The sequence below is a fragment of the Squalius cephalus genome (genome assembly GCF_949319135.1).
Source record: "Squalius cephalus genome assembly, chromosome: 8".
Lineage (NCBI taxonomy): Eukaryota > Metazoa > Chordata > Actinopteri > Cypriniformes > Leuciscidae > Squalius > Squalius cephalus.
The window spans coordinates 15065840-15086251 of NC_137129.1; the positions used below are offsets into that span (position 1 = coordinate 15065840).

The 20412-nt window shown below is 37.5% G+C and overlaps 1 protein-coding gene across 1 annotated transcript; it reads left to right on the forward strand.

Annotated features, from left to right (window-relative positions):
* The first annotated feature begins 12083 nt into the window (after positions 1 to 12083).
* LOC307163414 (perforin-1-like) lies at positions 12084 to 13974 on the forward strand. Its single transcript, XM_079879439.1, has 2 exons — positions 12084 to 12587; positions 12720 to 13974. Exons 1-2 carry the CDS (start codon positions 12118 to 12120, stop codon positions 13918 to 13920), a joined length of 1671 nt encoding a protein of 556 aa, XP_079735565.1. The 5' UTR covers positions 12084 to 12117; the 3' UTR covers positions 13921 to 13974.
* The last annotated feature ends 6438 nt before the right edge of the window (positions 13975 to 20412 follow it).

The window sequence follows — 20412 nt, forward strand, 5'->3', positions numbered from 1 at the left end:
TACGTACACATTTGTACGTCGGTAAAGTTGTTTATACGTAAATAAATTACGTTTTTGTGTTGTCAACATGTACATTTTATACGTTTTAGTGCTGTAAATGCGTCAGTATAATACGTTTCTGTCTGTATAAAACGTAAATAAATGTGCGTATGGTAGAACTACACTTTACGTAAAAATACACACGTATTCTTATGAGATCACGTTGCAACGCCAGTGACAATTTTCATGAAAAATTCATTTTACAAAATGGCTGCTGCAAGGTAACAAACCACATGTTGTCAATCATGGTATCCTAACTAAATTAAGTAGTTTAATCCATTTGTATTCTAGTTTTTTTTTACAGTTACCTAACAGTAAAGTAGGTCATACCAGTGACTTCAACTAAAAGCTTCATATGAAATCATGAGATAAATGAGAAGATTTCTGCTAACTGAAAAGAGACAGTGGATCTACCATGGGCTTTTCTTCATAGATATTCTGGAAATTGGAAGAAGGAAGTCAAGTGATGTCATCAGTGTGATTTTTATTTCAAAATAAGAGATTTTTGTTTAACGGTAACACCAGTGACACATCTCCAGGGGACCACTACTTTCATTATAAATTTTATAATATTTATTCTGCTTTTTTTTTTTTTTACATATCATTTACATAATTTGATAGTTATCTATACATTATTGTATTTTAAATGGTGTAAAAATCTGTTATTGACCTCAAAATAAAGCATTTTCCCTCTGTACATGACTGTGGGGACGAGCACTTCTGTGGTGCTTGGAATTCTATATAATTAATAAAAATCAAATATTGCCACATTGATGGCTCAAGAGTAATTGTTCAAATAACATATTGTTTTATTTTAAAATGTAAAGAAATTGTAACCCCAAAGTGTTTTTTAAGTGTAATATTTCTGTAAAGGCTAGGGACAGAAAAAATGGACATTTATAGAATGACCCATCTCAAAATCAACCTCCTCTCACAGAAACCCACGAGGTCAAGATGCGTTGACTTCACTTCTATAGACCCTTTGCAAACACGTGACCACGACCACGTGACGACGCCATGCTGGACGGCAAAATCACTGGACGCGCAGGCTGAGCAGTAGTAGACGAGCGGGAAATTTGATTAGTTTTAAACAGATTTAAATAGATAACGTTACCACTAAACTTAATGGCTTCTTCTATTGAAGAAGTTGTAGTGCCGTTATCGGTCGAGGTAGGGCATCTGGTAGGTGCTCACAAAGAGCGATATTTGGAGAAGTTGGAGATAGCAGGTTTGGATACCGACCCGCCTAAGGCCTAAGGCCGTGTGTCCACCAAAGCGTTATTAGCCAGCTGAAAACGCTAGGCGCTCTGCTGAAAACGCCTAGCTGTGGGCGCTTGAGAGCGTTTTGCCAGCGTTGCGTTTTTGCGTTGCCAGTTGAGACACTTTGCTTGTTATGGATACGGAATATCCGCGAAAGTGTTACTATAGTATCTCATTTCACACATATTTTGTTTCTGTGTTGATTCTATATTAAAATGTCAATACAATGTAATGTATTTTCTCTGGCTCTTGATTTTGTTCCGTTATTATGCTTGTTGTTGTCATCTGTTGACGTAGGCTACGTTGTACAAGCAGAATGTGGCGGACGCGGTTGGTCGGTGTGGTATTAGTCCCGCCCCTCCTCCACTGTGATTGGACGGTTGGGTAAAAAGTGACAGTGATGAGCGCTGCGTTTTACCAAAAGTTGAACATTCTTCAACTCTCGGCGACCTGGAAAAAACGCCGAACGCTCAGCGCTTCAGCGTGAAAAAGACGCTCAGCGCCTCGTTACGCTCATGGCGTTTTAAAAACGCGGCGCTCCCATTGAAAACAATTGAAAAAACACGCCAGCCGCGTGAAAAAACGCTTTGGTGGACACACGGCCTTACCTTCTTCATCCCTCGGTTTTCACGGACCTCATTAAATCGCCGAGTCTGCCTGACTTCGGCCCACACGATTTGTACCACTATGTGGTAAACGGGGTATCCCCATACACTGGTGCTGATCTGAAAGCTTTTAAAAGTCTGGATGCTTACCAGTTCTTTGTAGCTGGCTGGGTTACAGCTAGTGATGGCAAAATGAGGCTTCCTGAACCACTGAGACCTCGCAGCCCATTGCTTCAGCCAAAGGTTCATTACTCGAAGCTTCATTCAGCATTGCTCACTAGTGACACCTAGCTACTGTGAAAAGAAATAGCAGACAAATTAATTCATTCTGAACCAGTGTCGCCCCCCCCCCCTCCCTCCCTCCCTCCCACCCAATGTATATTTTCTAAAAATACTTTTATAAATAAAAATATTTATTTGTAATATAAATATACAAATAAATATTTATATTTATTTGTATATTTATATTTAAATTTATATTTTATAAAAATATTTTTATAAATAAAAATATTTATTTATTTATTTTGTACTCACTGTTGATGTCTGTAACCTTTCATTTGCAATAATAAAAAGACATGATCAGACATTTGTCCATTACTGTGTATAATATAAAATATGTATCTTTCTCTGTCTGAATTTACTTGTCCAGAGTCACACACACAGTTAATTAATTATTCATAAATTGTTTGGATAGTGACAGTATGAACAACAATACTGACACTGTGTTGAGTGCAGTGCTTATGTTTGAGGGAGTGTAATAAAGTACATTTATTCATTTAGCAGATTATAGATAACAGATTAAAGTAAACTGTATCAGAATAGTCTGGAAGGAAGGATTACAATAGATTTTTTATTGAGAAACAGAATTATTTCAAGTGTGTTGGGGTTTAGATGATTCCTCTTCTTGGACAAAATCTCTCTAGCCTTGGAAAAGATCCTTTCACAAGGAACAGAGGATGCAGGGGAACATAAAGATGGCAGTGGTACAAATGAGGACACTGATGCTTCTGTTGAGCCCAGACAGCGGAGGATTCCCTCTTTCTTGCTGCTCCATTACCAGGAAAAAGGAAGAGTCACAAAAAGCAAACAAATCCAAAAGGGCAATCCAAATCAAAAAGCAGTCCAGTCCAGATCCAAAAATCCAGAGCAATCCAAATAAACTTATCTAATTAATACAACAAGACTATAATATAGCTAGGCCTACTATAATAATAATATACTACAACTATTCTAACCTGATAATGTAGGCTAATAATATACAGCCCTCACATAATGACACAATAACGACACTGACACTGACAATGATAGTTTTCTAACTCTCTGACTCTCTGACACTACTACAACTGCTTCTACTACTCCTGACAACACCCACAAGGTGGCGCGAGTTTCGAACCGCATTTTATCCGGAAGCGACACTCAGACCGAACCGATGACGTATCCACACAAACCGAGGCCTCGTTTGTCATTAGTCACGTGATTTTCACGTTAACAACACAAGCCTCGAATCGCGGCTTCATCTGGCACGCCCACTTTTTCTCGACACAAGCTCCGACGCCTCGCTTCAAATGTCACATCACTAGTTACAGCTACGCGATGCTACGCTAACGGCGGGGGGAGGTACCTCATAATGGCAAAGGTAAGACAACGATCTATGGTTTATTTTGTATTATTACATGACTTGGTTGAATTCTAATGTAGAATGCGGTCTGTTTATTTCTTGATAAATATTTATATATAACACGTAGCCTATGATTTTAGAGGATATGGTCGGCCATGGCTTTTTAATGGATGCCTGGACGAATCCCAGCTCTGGGAAGTGCAGTCATTAATTATCGATCACACGTTAATCCATGCAGACAGTAAATCACGGTGTGTCTGTGATCCGTAGTAACCACATTTAACGTTAATTGTAACATCTAGACATCTTCTTATCTGTGATTATATTCGCAGTAGCCTATGTTAAGATACTACCAGTTAATCACAGCAAAGTATTCACAATGTGCATTTATTGTGTCACTGCAGCATTAAACAATAACATTCATGTAAAAATAATGTATCTATGCCACTTTCTGTATTTGTAGGTGCATCCACGGTTCGAATTACGGGGGTTATTGGGGGGGTCCGACCCCCCTAGATGAGACTTGGTACCTCCCAAAAGGGAGGAAAATAATAGTTGGGGGGTACTGATTTAAAAAAATAAAAAAATATATAATGTTAGCCTATCCAAAATAGTATGTATTTAAATACGATTTCAAACCCTACCCCCCATCGGGCTGTATTATTTTTCTGGTACGTTCAGCCTCTGTTCTTTACCATGGTTTTTTGATATCACTTCACTAGCTGTCAAAACGTACAGGCTACTCGATAGTTTGTCGATAGTGCTGCACAGATCATAATCCGCGGGTCGAGCGGGCCAAGTAATAACAACATTCCATTCAATCGAGGGTGGATGACAGATAAATCATTATAATGTGTTGAGTGTAATAAAGACACGGGACTCCCATCATGGTAACTTATCTAATGTACAGACGGTAACAAAGTTGCGCTGTTGAGGTTCGCGCAGTTAACTTATTTATAACATATTAATTATAGTTAAGAAACAATAAAATTATATAGGCTACACACGACCAGAATGCTGTTTTCCTGAATGCTATCACGATTGAAACCGAGATATTGATTTCATAACAGTTCAATAAACAAATAATTAAAACTAAGTTAGGCTACTTACATTTTTAGAGGCAATGACTGTTTTTGTTCTGTTTCAGCAGCGAAAATAGTTCCAAACAACAGAACCATCTCACAGCAACACGCATCTATGATTCATTACTGAATGATTCAGCGTTTTGAACTAATCGCTCGAGTCAAAGATTCAATTACCCATTATTAAACTGCCTCATTCTGAATAAATCAGCCGTTTGAACGAATCGTTTAAATTAATGACTCAATGACTCGCTCATTAAGACGGTCGCCTGCCGCCTCCTACTGGCGGTTTAGTTTAATAAAGTAGCATTCTTTTCAACATTCCTTATTTGTATATTCAAAAAATATTCAAAACAATCTCATCTCATTTAATACAGTTATAGTTTTTCAATGTAAATTATTTAATTTGATTGGTAACAGCCTAGTGTCTTATTATTTTAATTGAATGTATTGATAAAATGTAAGAATTTGAAATGAAATTTAGAGCATGCATTAAATAAAATTAGGGGAAAAATGCCCTTTATAAAGGTACAAAAAATTATTCCGATAAGTGTTTTCAAAAATGAAACATTGACAATTTAAGTTTAAATGGAGTAAAGCCTCTGTTTAAGGAAATGTAATTTTGCCAAAAGAAGAACTTTTATTTTAAATAAATGTTAATTTTAAATCAGCCTACTTCAGTGTGATATGTTACCATATTATCATGCTTAATTGAATAATTGTAATGTGATGATCAGATGCAGATATCTAAATCAAAGTATATAGGCGGTTGGCGGGTGGATTATTATTTATTTTTAAAAACAGATTCGAGTGACTCAAAGTGCACCAGATTAATGAATTTAACTTTAAAATGTATAAAATTTTCTCCCGGGGGGGCATGCCCCCGAACCCCCCTAGAGTTACGATTTTACCACCTCCGCCTCATTTTGAGCCAGGAAAAACTCTGATATAGATTAGTGGTTCTTCTGTGTAAGCCTGTAAAATGGGCAAAAAAGTGACGTCACCAGTCGAAATAGCGGTACCCCTCGAAGCTCACGGTATAATTCGAACACTGGGTGCATCATAGCCACTAAACCACGGAGTGTCTGTGATCAGTAGCCACACATAATTGTTACATCTAGCCATCATCTTATCTGTGATTATATTCGCTGTAGCCTATGTTAAGATTTGACTATCATAGTGATTAAGATGTATTCACAAGGGGCATTTATGGTGTCACTGCAGCAGTAAATAATATCACAATAACATTCATGTAAGAATAATGTATTTATGCCACTTTCTGTAATTGTAGGTGCATCACAGTCAGTCACTGTCTGAAACCCAACTACAACCATGGGTATCTTTGAAGAAGGATGGGACAGTCTTGTGCGGCCACTGTACATGCAAAGCGGGCCTGGGAGAGGTGTGCTCCCACGTGACAGCTCTGCTGTACGCAATAGACTCTGCTGTTAAACATCTGGAAGACAAAAGCTGCACTGATGGGCCCAGACAGTGGGGACTTCCTCCTTTGAAAGCAGGCAAGGCTTTGTACGAAGAGGGATCAGGAATTGATTTCTCAAATCCTACCAAAAAGCGTTGTGGTGTAAACAACCAAAGTCATTCAGGTTGTCCATCTGTGAAAAAAGTGGGTGTGTCTGTAGCAGCTATAGAACAATTCTGCTCTTCAGTTACAGTCGGTTCTAGATCATGTTATGGCAGGCCTTCTACAGCTTCAGTGAGAACCTGTGACATAGAAGATTTAATTTTTTATTTTATTTTAGTTGAATGAAGAGCAAATGCTCTGAGGTAAATGATACTGAACTGTACTTCAGTGTTGATGTAATTGTGCTCACAGTTCATGTTGTGACATGTTAGTAACAGAAGAAAGAAAATTATATAAAATAATTAATGTTTATTACTGAGCAATACAGACAAACCAACGGCCACATGAGGGCGATAAAGTGCAATTGTTCAAATGCAAAAGAGAGAAAAAAAAAACATTTTAAATGGGGCACATTTTGACAGAATACATGAACATCAGTGAGGATTTTCACTCTCTTTTTTTTCCTTTAGTCGGATCATTTTGGAGAAGTGCTGAAGCAAATGGGTGTGAAAGATGGAGAAGGCATCAGCTTCAAACACTTCTGGGGCCTGATCCAGAACTTGGCCACAACCCAGCATGGTCTGCTCAGCCAAGAGAAGTTGTCCAAATGCACCTGCCTTTTACTATGAGCCACAGACTTCAGATGCATCTGCCACTAAGATCTGGTCTCTCTGCATCTCTGCATTTATCCAGAGCCACTCATCTCCAGACAAAACACTAACTTTCCTTCCTAAACATTCCAATAAAATGCTGACAAAATAAACATAAATTGTAAGTAAATCGTAATATACAGAAAAGTTAACTAACTACTTCATATTCCATAATTAACATGGAGTTCAATTTGTTTTTACTTGCAAGTAAAGTTACAGCTTCCCACACAATTTAATTGAGTGTTTCTCAGTAAAAAAAAAAAAAGAATTCTTTAATTTTTTCTTTTTAGTATTATTATAATATATATATATATATATATATATATATATATTTTTTTTTTTTTTTTTTTTTTTTTTTTTTAATAACACTACATTTAAACTCACTGCCATAATAGTCTAAAGTATTTAGTTTTGTTTAATAAAATTCACATAAAAAAACATCCCTTGTTTTTTCTCATTTTTAACCAATTGTAATTTTCGTTTAGGGACCGTTCGGTATTTATGGAATGTGGACCACCGGAGGAAAATAGGGGAGGGTCATGTCTTTTTATTCTTTGTTGAGGGGAGGTGTCATCCATCATTTTTTAGTCTAGGGGGAGGGTCACCCAACTTTTGTATTCATGAAAACAGCAAAAGTGGCTTGTTTTGTGCATATTTTTCCATGTAGCTACATTTAGCTCTCTCAGCCTCGGCCCCCCATCACAGATGGGTCTGACGCAACAAAAATCCAGTTTGGCAGTGTGTACACGCTCAGAAAAAGTGCATCATGTCAGACTCAGAACAGAACGCCAATGAAATGTTTACCCGGCAAAGCTTTAATGCACGAGCAAATAATGAACTTTTGTGATTGCGAATAAGAGCAGTGTCCTGTGAGTGTAACTCGACCGCTGATTAACATGTGGTGTGAATGTTCATCGATTTTTACAGTATTGGGATTGAGGCGCGGCAGGCGCCAGAACTGCAGCTGATAGAATTTGCGCTGTACCACGATACTACCATATTTTAGTTTCCATGCTTATTGTGTTTCCACAACAATGTTAGTGAGTAAATCTACTGAAATGGCCACCATAACAGTGGAGTGTGATGTGTAAAATGAGAGAGCAGAGGTTACGCCCGTTTCACACATAGGCCTACAGTGCTTTCACACTACACTTGGATGAGGTCCGGCAATGCGTTTCAGGTGCGATGTGTATACAGCAGTGCAGCGATCATTTCCCCACCGTGTCTATTTTTGCTGTGCTGCATGCGCTGAATTGAAGTGACAGTGCATGGTTTGTGGTCAAAATGAACACAGATTGACATGAAAATATAATAATCTCACCATAAATGCATTTAATTAAATAAAATGTAGTAATCTCACCATAAATGTATTTAATTAAATACTACTTTTTTTCACAGTCATGTAGCCTATTTACTTTACAAGACCAGGGTAAAGCAAGGGAAACTACAGTTTACCTCAACAGGCGACATAATGAACAGCACTCGTCTCATTCGTGGAGATTGAAAAACAAGTTCTTTGTGACATGGAAGATTTATTGTATTAAAATTTAAATGCAAAAGAAAAGGCATGAGAGTCGGCTGTTTTTGTCAATTTTAAGTTTTAATTTAAAATGTTTGCGATTTTAATACAAGTAGGCCTACATGGTTAAATATTTTACCACTTGCTTGAGCAACTTAAGATAGAAGTAGTCTAATGCATTGAATAATACGTTGTTTAAATTGTGTTTAAATGTGAATACTAGAGTGTACTGTATACAAAGAGAATCGCAATGCTGACAAAACTATTTTAAAATAAAAGTTGGTGATAACTTCTGGATTTGAAATAAAAATAGTGAGTATGTGTTTGTGGTACAGTGGATCAGTTATGCACTGCAAACGCAGCATATGTGAAAGCATAGCGCATGCTGCTTCTGCACCGCATACGCACTACACACGGAGTATGCAACAATGGCTATCTGAACATCTTTGCCAAGTGCAAACCAGTACAGAAGTAATCAATACATTATCGGGGAGGGTCATGCCTTTTTTCACAATCATTTTGGAGGGTCATAGAAAAATGTATTGCTGGCGAAGGGAGGGTCAAGTCTATTTTGACTATAGATCTCAAAACTCCTCCGGTAGCCCATTAAATAAAAAACGAACTGTCCCTTAGAATCAGCTGTCACTGTGCAACACAAATATTAACAAATCTGTTTTACTGTAAAGACTAAGGTCCTTTCTGAGAAAAAAAACAACGCAACTACAGAAAGATGATCAGGTCTTTTAATATTGTTAAATCTGTTTTAAAAACTGTGCTGAATAAGGTTACATGTAAATACTTAGTTTTTTTTTTATCACAGTGTAGGTTCTCATGAGTTCTTTGTCTTCACCACACACACACACACACACACACAAAACTATGTGGTCTGAATGCATTTCCTTTTCTCTTGTATTGTAAAATGCCTACAGTATGTTTTAAAGGCAGTTCTACACTTGTCCGTTGATAGACTTATAGGCTTCTTGCAACTGTTGCTAAGCCTGATCTGTCTTAATTTGCATTTAGACATTAAGCTAGGATGGTCACAGGCGAACAGAGCTAAGATTTCTTAATTAATTCAGTACTGTAATGAACAAATTCACCACAGCAAATTTCATAGTAGGAGTTGGCCCATCACTTATCACTTTTTTTTTTTTTTTTTTTTTCACCACATATTCTGTCAAAACTACTCCACAGAATTAGCATTTTGGTCTGTGAACGTTTGTCTTATCAGCCTATCTGAATGAACACTTTTGCATGCTTTTTTTTTTTTCATCCTGCAGTCCCTTAAATCTATGTACAGTGAAAATTAACCATACTGTCTCAAATTCTCAAATCGGTCAAATTTAGGGGGCCCAAGTAATTAATGTCAGTCTCCAGAGCAATACATGCATTTATCCATAAACTTTAATTTGCCAAAATGGGGGAAGCTCTGCATCCTGATCATACAGACCATCGTTTGCTGTTAAATACGGTAGGCTACATGGATGTCCTTTTTAGAGGACTTCCCCATAAAAAGCTGTTGTTAAAATATTAGATACAAATATATATAAATATAAATACCCATAACAGCTATGGGTAAAATATTGTTGTAAGACATTCTTCAAAATAATAACAAAATGGGAAAATATGACAGTGAGTTCCTGTAGCTCAAACATTAGAAAGTGGAGGCAGTAACACCAAGGTCTTGGGTTTAATTCCCAGAATGCCTGAAGTGATAAATTGTTTTCCTTGAATACAATGTAAGTGTCAGCACTATAGCAGTGGTAAGCAGACAAGACACAGAGCCTGGGGGCCGACCAATGGAGGTGGAGCTGAACAAGGTGGAGAGTAGACCCCAGAGAAAATGAAAAAAACTGTTAGGAAAGAACTTAATTTAGATACAGTGCTGAATTTCTTATACAAAGACCCAGACAAAACTATTATTTTCATAGTAGCAGACCTAGCCATTTATTGGCTTTAAGACTACTTAATAGAAAATAAAAGTTCCTTTTATTGTGAACTTTACAGCTCTAACTCTAAATGCGAACCTACACCATACTTCCTTTTTATATACTCTTACTCTTCCGCATCTGTCAGAATCAGACTCTGAGTTCTTAGCTAGATCTATATCACTTGAGCAAGGGGAAATCCCCAGGCCTAGATGGCATACCAGTTGAGTTCTACTTGACCTTCTGGGCCTAGTTGGGTTCATCTATGCTAGACATGATGCAATATTCAATTGATCAAGGATCCTTTCTGGAAAATATGAACATGGCTATTATATCTCTTCTGCTAAAAAAAGATAAAGACTCTACATTATGTTCTAGTTATCACCCACTTTCTACTTGGAGAACAGTGACCAGAAAAATAAAGCCGTCATTCACCTTTGTTCCATAATTATAAAGTAAAGTAAATTGATTTGGTGATATTTATGATGACAAAGAGCTGAAATCATTTTAAGATATTATGGCTCTCTTTAATTTATCAGGAACTTCCTTTTTCATGTATCTTCACATTAGATCTGTGCTTCGGGCATATGGAGTTCCCTGGGATTCATAATTACCTGTACATCCCTTCCGAAAGATAATTCTTCCAACTGATAATTCTGTTATTTCTGCCTCAGTTATTTACTCTTTTCTCCTCAAAAACTCAAACATAGTCTAAGGTTATCAGTGAGGACATACAAACTTTATTCACAGAGCAAATTTGGGAGACAATCGCATCATTCTCGGAAAACCCAAATCATCAGATGATCCATTGGAAACTTCTGTACAGACTTTACCTATCCCCTTTAAAACGTTTCTATATGCATTTGTCTCCTTCCTTGAATTGTAATTTATGTATGCAGAGAGCATTCTGGGAATGCTTTGCACTTTTTCCTTTCTGGTCTCAGCTTGCTCATGACATATCGTTCCTGTTAGATAAGGATATCGTTTTGACTCCAGAACTTTTCTTTCTACATAATTCAAAATAATAAATAATTCTTCACTGCAATTCCTTAGCACAGAATAAGTCTACCTGGTGGGTGGGTGGATGGGGGTTACACATTAATATGTTGAATATTTTTTCTAACTGTGTATTGAACTGAATACTTAATAAAAACAATTGTTATGGGGGGCAATCTAAGCCAGTGTCATACCTTTTTTTTTCATGAATTAGCATTAAATTAATAATTAAAATTATAATGTAAAGGAATAATAGATGCACAGATAATCTTTTACAATGCAACTCTTAAGCATAACTGTTCATCTTCTTTGTAACACTGCCATCCATTTTCAGAGGTTTTTGTCACATCTGAAAACTTGTACTTAAAATGTTCTTCTTTGTTCACAGAACATATTTATAGCATTGTTCAGCCCAGGCAATGTGTTAAACTAATATTAGAAGATTTGTCACAGCCACGTCATGGTATATGATACTTTGCACTACAAAGCTTTGACACCCACAACCAATCAACCAGCGACAGGTTAGAGAGACAACCTGTAACTTATATTTGAATATCTCAGCTCTACATTTAATGGTAGGTAATGGAAAAAAATCATTCAATTAATAATATTATTATTTTAAAGAGACAATTACTGCTTAACGTCCTTTTTTTTTATTTTGTATTTGTTTTAACAATATTGCAAATTTTATGAAGGTATTATTGTTACAATTCTAGACTATCATTCTTGTTAAGTGATGTTAATTTTCACAATAATCCCAATAATGATTTGACTTATCTCACTACAGATGATGGGGCAGTTCCAGATTTACTTTGTTGTTTTCTGGGCATTGCTTCTCATGACCACTTCTGGAGAGGATGACATAGGTGCATCAAAAGAGTGTGAGGATGCTCCCTTTGTTCCAGGGTACAATCTTGCTGGAGAGGGATTTGATGTTGTGACCATGGAGCGAAAAGGATCTTACGTGATCAACATGGAGAAATGGGATTTAGGAAACAGCACTTGTAAAATGCACAATAACAATTACATGAATGGAATAAAACAGAAGCTACCAGCAGCAGTTGTGTTCTGGAGGACCCTGCCAAAGTGTTCAATGAAAGTCTCCAGTCAGATCTTTGAATCAAGTGAAGCACTGGTCAATGATTCATCATCAGCGCTCTCAGTCAGCTGGAAAGTTGGTTTAGATGTGAAGGCTGCCGGAGCTGCAGTCGGAAGCACTCATTCCAGGGAAGCGAAATTTGCAATGACAAAATCAAAAGAAGACAAATACAGTTTCACCAAACATGAAGTTGCATGCAGCTTTTACGGGTGAGAGAGTTGTGTTGCTTTTCCTCATAGAATGACTTAAAAAAATCTTTTTTTTTAAATAGATACCTTTAACTGTAATCTTCTACCTCTTTGATTCCACTAAATTCAAACGTATTAACTATTTATTTACAGATATGGTCTAGCTGAAAAGCCTCCTCTTCATGCAGAGTTTCTTGAAGCAATTAAATCACTCCCTGCATCTTACAATCCAGACGCCTACCGCAACCTGATCACCACATATGGCACTCACTTTACCACAGGTGTCAAGTTAGGGGGGAAAATGAAAGCCATAACAGCCATCAAAACATGTCAGGCAACAGTGAGTGGGCTTACAGACACTGCAGTGAAAGACTGTTTGGATGTAGAAGCCTCTGGTTCATACAGTGCAGCAACTGTGAAGGTTGAGAGCCATTTTTGTAAAGAACTGAAAAAGAAGATGGGCACAAATCAAAAGTTCAGCACCATGTTCAGTGAGCGTCAGACAGAGATTATCGGAGGAAACATAATTGGAGAAGATCTGCTTTTTGCTGGTTCATCACACCCAAATTCCCTTAAGAACTGGCTTGAGTCTTTGAAGAGCCTCCCTGACATTGTGCACTACTCTCTGAAACCCCTCCATTTCTTACTGAGTGAAAAACACCCTGCCAGGAAAGGACTGAAGAGAGCTGTTGAACAATACATCATTAAAAATGCCCTCATGAAGGTTTGCTCAGAGCCTTGCAAGATTGGCAGGAAGTGCAGTGCAAGAGACCGATGTGCTTGTGTTTGTGAAAGTAGTCAAATTATAAAGTCTAACTGCTGTCCACCTGAAAAAGGACTTGCCACCCTGAAAGTCTACAACCTTAAAGCCAATGGTCTATATGGAGATGTAAGTACTCAAACAGATGGAGCTGTATCAATTGAATATGGCACACAAAGCAAGCGCACTGAGACTATTGATGATAATGACAATCCACATTGGCCAGAAACATTTGAGTTTGTTCCTATTAAGATTAGCATGGCCAATAAACTAACTTTTGAAGTGTTTGATGCAGACAGCTACTGGAACAGCGACCTCCTTGGTACATGCTCTTTTGAACTTAGAAGTGGAGTTGTGAGTGACACTTGTGTTTTTACATATGGCACCTTCTTTTTTACCTATGAAGTGAAGTGTGCTCCCAGTCTAGAGGGCCCACAGTGTAATGAACACAAACCTTCTCCAATGGCTTCCCCTCTGGCTGACATTTTCAGCTCAAGAAATGGTGTTCTGGTTAAAGATATGCCCAGGCTTGAATCAGCTCACAATTTCTCAAATAAATTTAAGAGCGCTTATGGACAACAGATAAAGCTGTAGGATTTTAGTAGGATCTCAAATCAGGCCTTATGCATTAAAGCCATAATCTTGCAACGCTTCCTGATAATCAAATGCTTAAAATGCTTAAGTATAAATTTTGCTCAATTCTTTTAATTCCAATTACTTGTCTTTGTATTTTGTTTTATTAAAGCATTCATAAAATCTGATTTGTGTGATTTATTTACTTTTTGGGTATAAAAACTTCCCAAAACTGCTAAAACTGACAGTTGTTCGGCAAAATATCTGTATTTAAAACCTTCTTCCTGGAGGCATACTATATATGTTTGTGGTTATTTGAATAGAATGATTAATTTGAATATAAAATCATATAAACTTAATGAGACACCTTTTGCAAAAAAGTACTTTAAGCAAGTTCAGTCACATGCTTTGTGTCAAGTTAAATCAGAGCTATCAGGGGCCTGTACCATGATGGTAACAAACTCAGGGTTACAGGATTAGTTTTGAGTTGACGAAACAAAATCAATCCATTCAGGCTTTGTTGGTACCATGACCCTGATCATCCACTTGCTCTGTGAACTCAGACTTTGATCCTGAGTTCATGAAGCACATGCACATGTAAGTGTGACGTTATTAACGGATGTTAGTACATAGTAGTTAGACATCTAATATAAAGTGGGACCTTTGATAATGTACATGTATTAAAGTGAACAGCTTACATGTAGTCATTTTTAAAAGCTTTATTTGTCAATTCCAAATCTTATCAGTATATATTTATATTCATTTAAACTAAATGCTTAATAATAATTGTTGAACTAAAGTTGCTTCGGTGTAATGGATTATAGGTATAATAATAATATAAATCATGAATAAATTTTATATAATAATTATAATAAATGAGCATTGCTAAAATTCAGACAATTTATTATGAAGTGACCTTTAATTTGGAGCAAGAGAAACTGGGAGTGACTTTATTGCGTCAGACATGTGTCACTTTGCTCACAGCTGATTGGTTGAATTTCGGTTTAGATCTCTTACAACATAACCTGCTGTTTAGCAGTTTAGCAATCCCCATGGAGGCGTTAAGTTGCTAAGTTGCTAAGGCGATGACCCTGCTAAAATCTGATACACTTTCATAGTGCCTAAAACCAGGGTTGTCACAAACTAAACTGAAACATACCTAGCTATCCTCCTAAGCCAGCTTCATGGTATCCCACATAGCAAATTTTATCTGGCCCAGCTCCGTTCCACAGAACCCCATTTCTCTCGGCCCACATACCGCAAAGAATGACGGCCCTGTAGTGGCTCAGATCCGGACTGAAGACATGGACCACACATGGGCCAACACTAGCCCAAGTCTCAGCCATTTAATAACCATAACAGAGCATGAACTGGGCTAGAACTGGTTTTAATAGTGGCGCCAATTCTCAGCCATTAATAAATCATATCAACACCAGCTTTTAACCAGACCCTTATCCATTTAATAACCCACAACTGGCCCTGAAATTTAATCTGGCCCAGCTCTGTTCCACAAAACCCCTTTTCCCACGGCCCACATACCACAAAGAATGACGGTCCTATAGTGGCCCAGATCTGGATTTAAGACTAGGACCACACATGGGCTATAACTGGCTCGATTCTCAGCCAATTAATGACCCATAACTGGCCCTGCACTGGGCCTGAATAGGTTTTAGTATTGGTACAGATTCTCCAGAAGATTTGGATTACAGCACAAGAATTTAATACTTTTATTATAATTTTGTGTTTGTGGTGTATTTTACACCACACGATAATGGTAAAATTATCACAGAAATGACAGTTCTTTTCATTCTGTTATAACTTGTAATTTTAAACAATATTACACTTTAAAAATATTAACTGATTTAATCTCTATGATAATTTCACAATTAATGTGGTCTTTTATTTAATTTGTTCACCATGATGTACATCATTTTATTATATGTACCAGTATGAAAACAGGCCCAGTGCAGGGCAAGTTATGGGTTATTAAATGGCTGAGACTCAGGCCAGTTATAGCCCATGTGTGGTCCTAGTCTTAAATCCAGATCTTGGCCACTACAGTGCCGTCATCTTTGTGGTATGTGGGCCGAGGGAAATGTGGTGTTGTGTGGACCGGAATTGGGCCAGAAAAAATTGCCATGTGGGATTTAAAAGTGAACTGTTGAATATGAATATTAAAGACCTGTAGGGGGCAGTCTAATGCAGTTCAACTTAGCTTCAAAAGCAGCAAAGAAGAACCTGTTGTTTGTGCATGTGGAGTCCACCTGTGAAGTTTGATTGTACTGCTTGCTGCTGAACTCAAACGATTGATCTTTAATTCTCAGGCACTGTTTCCACCTGGTATTAAGATGAGTTTAAGTTGATCTGATCAAAAGTAGATGCATTTCCGTTTACACCTGGTCTCATTTGTTCACTTTCAACCACTTCTGTCCTGATTTCTTTGAGGGGAGAAATTTCAGCAATGAAAACCTCAAGAAGCTTTATGACTAGTTTTATGACATTGATGTTAAATGCTCATTGATGCTGTGTTTCAGGTAAGGTGTGTTTGAATGAGAAATGCCTTCAAATAATGGTTCTCACAAAACTACTGTATACCACCAGAGAAGAAATCAGATGCTACACGTCATCATTTGGACTACTTTGTTACTGCTTTTTGACATTTTCTGCAATTTTTTTTTTTTTTATTGTGATTACACTGTCTGTCTAGTACATTTGTCTTATAGAGTGTGTTATTTTTTTTTTTAAATTTTTAATTTTTATGTAGCTTCTTAAAATTATTGTGTTTACATACAATGGTTACCAAATGTACAATGTATAAACGATAACAATTATTTTATGCCAGGTTTGGCTGTGTTTTGGTTTACTTAAGGCTGATAATTTGTACCAAGAATAAAACCTATTCTGTCTCTTTTCAGGGCCAGTTGTGGTTTATTAAATGGATGAGGGTCTGGTTAAAAGCTGGTGTTGATATTATTTATTAATGGCTGAGAATTGGTGCCACTATTAAAACCAGTTCTGGCCCAGTTCATGCCCTGTTATGGTTATTAAATGGCTGTTGGCCCATGTGTGGTCCATGTCTTCAGTCTGGATCTGAGCCACTACAGGGCCGCTAATCACTCCGCCCAAGTAGCAGTGCTTCGCCCTCTGAGAAAATAGTTCCCAGTATTTAAAAAATGGCTGTGTCTCATATGACCTTGTTATTTGTACACACTGTGACTATACAAATCACAACATGTAAATAGGAAAATGTTGGCGTTATTTTGTCACTTATTGGGATTAGTATGCTAGCTGTAGCCATTTACATCCAGTCTTTGTGCTAAGCTAGGCTAGCGGTGGGTGCGTCAAACAGACTTACAGCACACACGGAGATGAAAAAGGTATGTGTGGACTTATCTAACTCTGGGGGATACGGTGAATAAGCTAAAGTCCCAAAAAGTCGAAGTGTTCCTTTAAGGAATATTTATTATTGTAGTGTATGTATTTGTTTATTTTATTTTGTATTTGGATGTGGTTGAATGTACAAGGTACCTATTAGTAATCTGTAGCTTGCCTGGCCATCTTTATCAGACTACAATGAGGACCACAATGGAAATAAGTTTGTAACTTTCTTGTGTTATCCTCGAAAGTTCTGATTAATGTATAATGTCACTGTGATGACTTCTTGTTATGCATTTATTTTTGTTACTGTCTAATAAATCAAATAAAAAATTGTTTTTAAAAAAAGCTTACTCTATTGCGTAAGCTAAACTTACGCAATACGAGAGAACCTCTCGTAAGAGAACAAATGTCGAGGTTATTGTCAGATAGTAAAGTACGTAGTTTCTTTTGTCTGCTGTGCTGCCGTGGCCTTCGCTGCCACATCTGCTCTGGCGTTCCCTGTTGAAACAGTCCTTGTTATTAGCACACTTACAGACAGCAATTTTGTTAGGGAGAAAAATGACTTCTTGCAGGGCTTTTTTCCCGATTAAACCCAGTGTCCTCCCAACATTTATTGTCCCACCTGTGCGATTGCATTCAGCAAATGTGAACCCCTTGGTGAACCATATTTGGAAATTGTTACCATCCCCCTTTTGATGCATGATCCAACTCGTGCATCAATTTAACATAATGGTAAACACTAACCCAAACGTTGGCCTTCAGACAAATTTCCCCCAGACATCTTTCTCTGCCTCTGAAACAAAATATTACATTATTCACTCCAAGCCACAATCTCATCTTCTTGAAGTATTTGAAGGGCAGTGGCCCTCAGTTTCACTGCATATTCTGCTTTTCAGGCCTGTTGTTTGGTCTCGCAACTCAGTCATCTACAAACATTTTTCAATGTCAAAGTCATCAATTGTTTCTATCAGGTCAGGTCGTGGTGTACAGACTTGGTCAGTGTCAGTCAAACAACATTCTCCTCCTCTGTTCACTATAATCTACCAGACAGAGCTTGATGACCAATCACATTAAAGCTTGCCCCATATTCTGCATTGTCTTTTCATCAGATTTTAGGCTTCTTTAAAATCTGTCATTTGCCTTAACCCATCTGTAATGATAAAACAAGTGACCTTTGGAATTAAAATAGCCCCACATCATCACATAGCCTTCACCATACCTAGAGATTGGCATGGTTTTATTTCAGTTAGCCTAATAGCTGGTTTCATTTGCATTGAGAGATGATTTTATGGAAAGTACTCCATGCCAATCTCTAGGTATGGTGAAGGCTATGTGATGATGTGGGGCTATTTTAATTCCAAAGGCCAAGGGAACTTTATCAGGATGCATAGTATCCTGGATCCATGAAGTAACTGGCCTTTAAAAATAAAAATCTGCCTGCCTCTATGGGAATTTAACATAGGGGTGTCCAGACTTATGCACACTGTATTTTAAGGAAGAACATTTATTTATTTACGATACATTATTCATTCACAAACAAAAATTGGTGTCCTTAAAGGTTGGATTTTTCCTATTTTTTTTAATTAAGGCATTAAGTTCAATTTCCAAAAGATGATTTTTTATTCCTCTTTTTAGTCAACTTTAGCATGGGTGTCTAAACTTATGCATAGCACTGTATATGCGTTTGAATAGTTATGCTGATTGGGTCTGTTTCTCTTGAGCAAGCCAGATAACCTGCCTAACCAGTTTCCATCCCTACATTTGCATGCTTTGTTTGGATTTGTCTCCACCTTTTTCAGTCCCTCCTCCTTGTAAATGTATAAAAAACTATACTGTATAGAACTAGATTAGATTGTTGGATGACTGCAGCAACGCTCAGCGAAGTCCTCAATAAAGAATAACTTCTGCTTGAACGATATCCCAACATCTCCTGGTCTTGCTTCGATGAAGGAATAAAGTTTCTGACACCTGGCATAGTTGCAGACACTTTTCAGAATGAAAAAAAAAAACAAGCCATACAATGAATACGGTTTCTGGTGAGTGGTATAGAGGAACTCACATTTTCTGGGTCAGACTGCCATAACTTCTCACAACTTATCTCCCCTCTCAATGATCTGCTGATGCTGGTGACTCTCAGTCATCAGCTCCACTCTCATACCCATCTCACATAAAACACCTCCATCAGGAGGTGCCCAGTGTTTGGGGCGTGACCCCCTGCCTTAGGTTGACCTCTGGCCAAAGAGGATCTTACCCGTCGTTGAGTAGTCACTTCGTGCACACTGGTAACCGCTCTTCCCCATAACAGAATCAGTTTTCTTCAACAGACTAAGTTGTTTTCTGGATCTTAGGAAAGGCACATTCAAGAGTCACCAGAGCACTCTGGACTGCCTAATAGTGTTAACACAGGGAGACAGGTTAATAACAGCAGTATTTAACCACTTAAATTCATTAAACATCTTAAAATCAGCAACTTAGCACTGCTGAGATTATACTCAGTGAATTTAGACCAACCGTCCATTCAGTGTACATCTGCGTCTGTAGCTGGAGCCATCGGCCCTGTATCGTGGTGGAGACTAAGATTATACAGAGAAGTTACTGGCCCTGAATTAAACTAGTCAAAAATGTCACTTCTATCATTTAAGAATTGTATTATTATTATAAAGACTTCAAGAGAAGGTAATTGAATTTTACTTTTAAAACATTTACAAACTTCCCTTTAAATGTATGAAATCTGAACTGCCTGTAGCATGATTTATTTTAACATCTCCATGTCTATGATTTTCAACTGAAACACTGTGCTTTACTATAAATAGCTTATTATCACTTATGAGACAGGCTCAGATAACAGCTTTTAGTTGACATTGAATGAGAGAGACTCTGAGGCATTCAGGGCTGGTACACTGCACTCTCATAAACTTCTAAAATCAAACTTTATCTACCATCTTTTAACTCTAGCCCAGCTTAATACATTTGCCAGAATTGACATGTATTTTCAAACAACCACATTTTATATTTGTCTTTTGCCTACATCAGGGAATTTAGACATTACAAATTTCCACTCAGATCGTGTCTCTGTCGCACTGGCCGTTTCAGCCACACACACACCAAATTCAGATAAGCAAACCTGTTTCAGCC

What these genes read in the sequence shown, in the direction of transcription:
- LOC307163414 (XM_079879439.1), top strand. Translation starts at nt 12,118, where the DNA reads ATGACCACTTCTGGAGAGGATGACATAGGTGCATCAAAAGAGTGTGAG. An exon ending in GTTGCATGCAGCTTTTACGG is followed by an intron (nt 12,588 to 12,719) that starts GTGAGAGAGTTG and finishes ATTTATTTACAG; the next exon opens with ATATGGTCTAGCTGAAAAGC.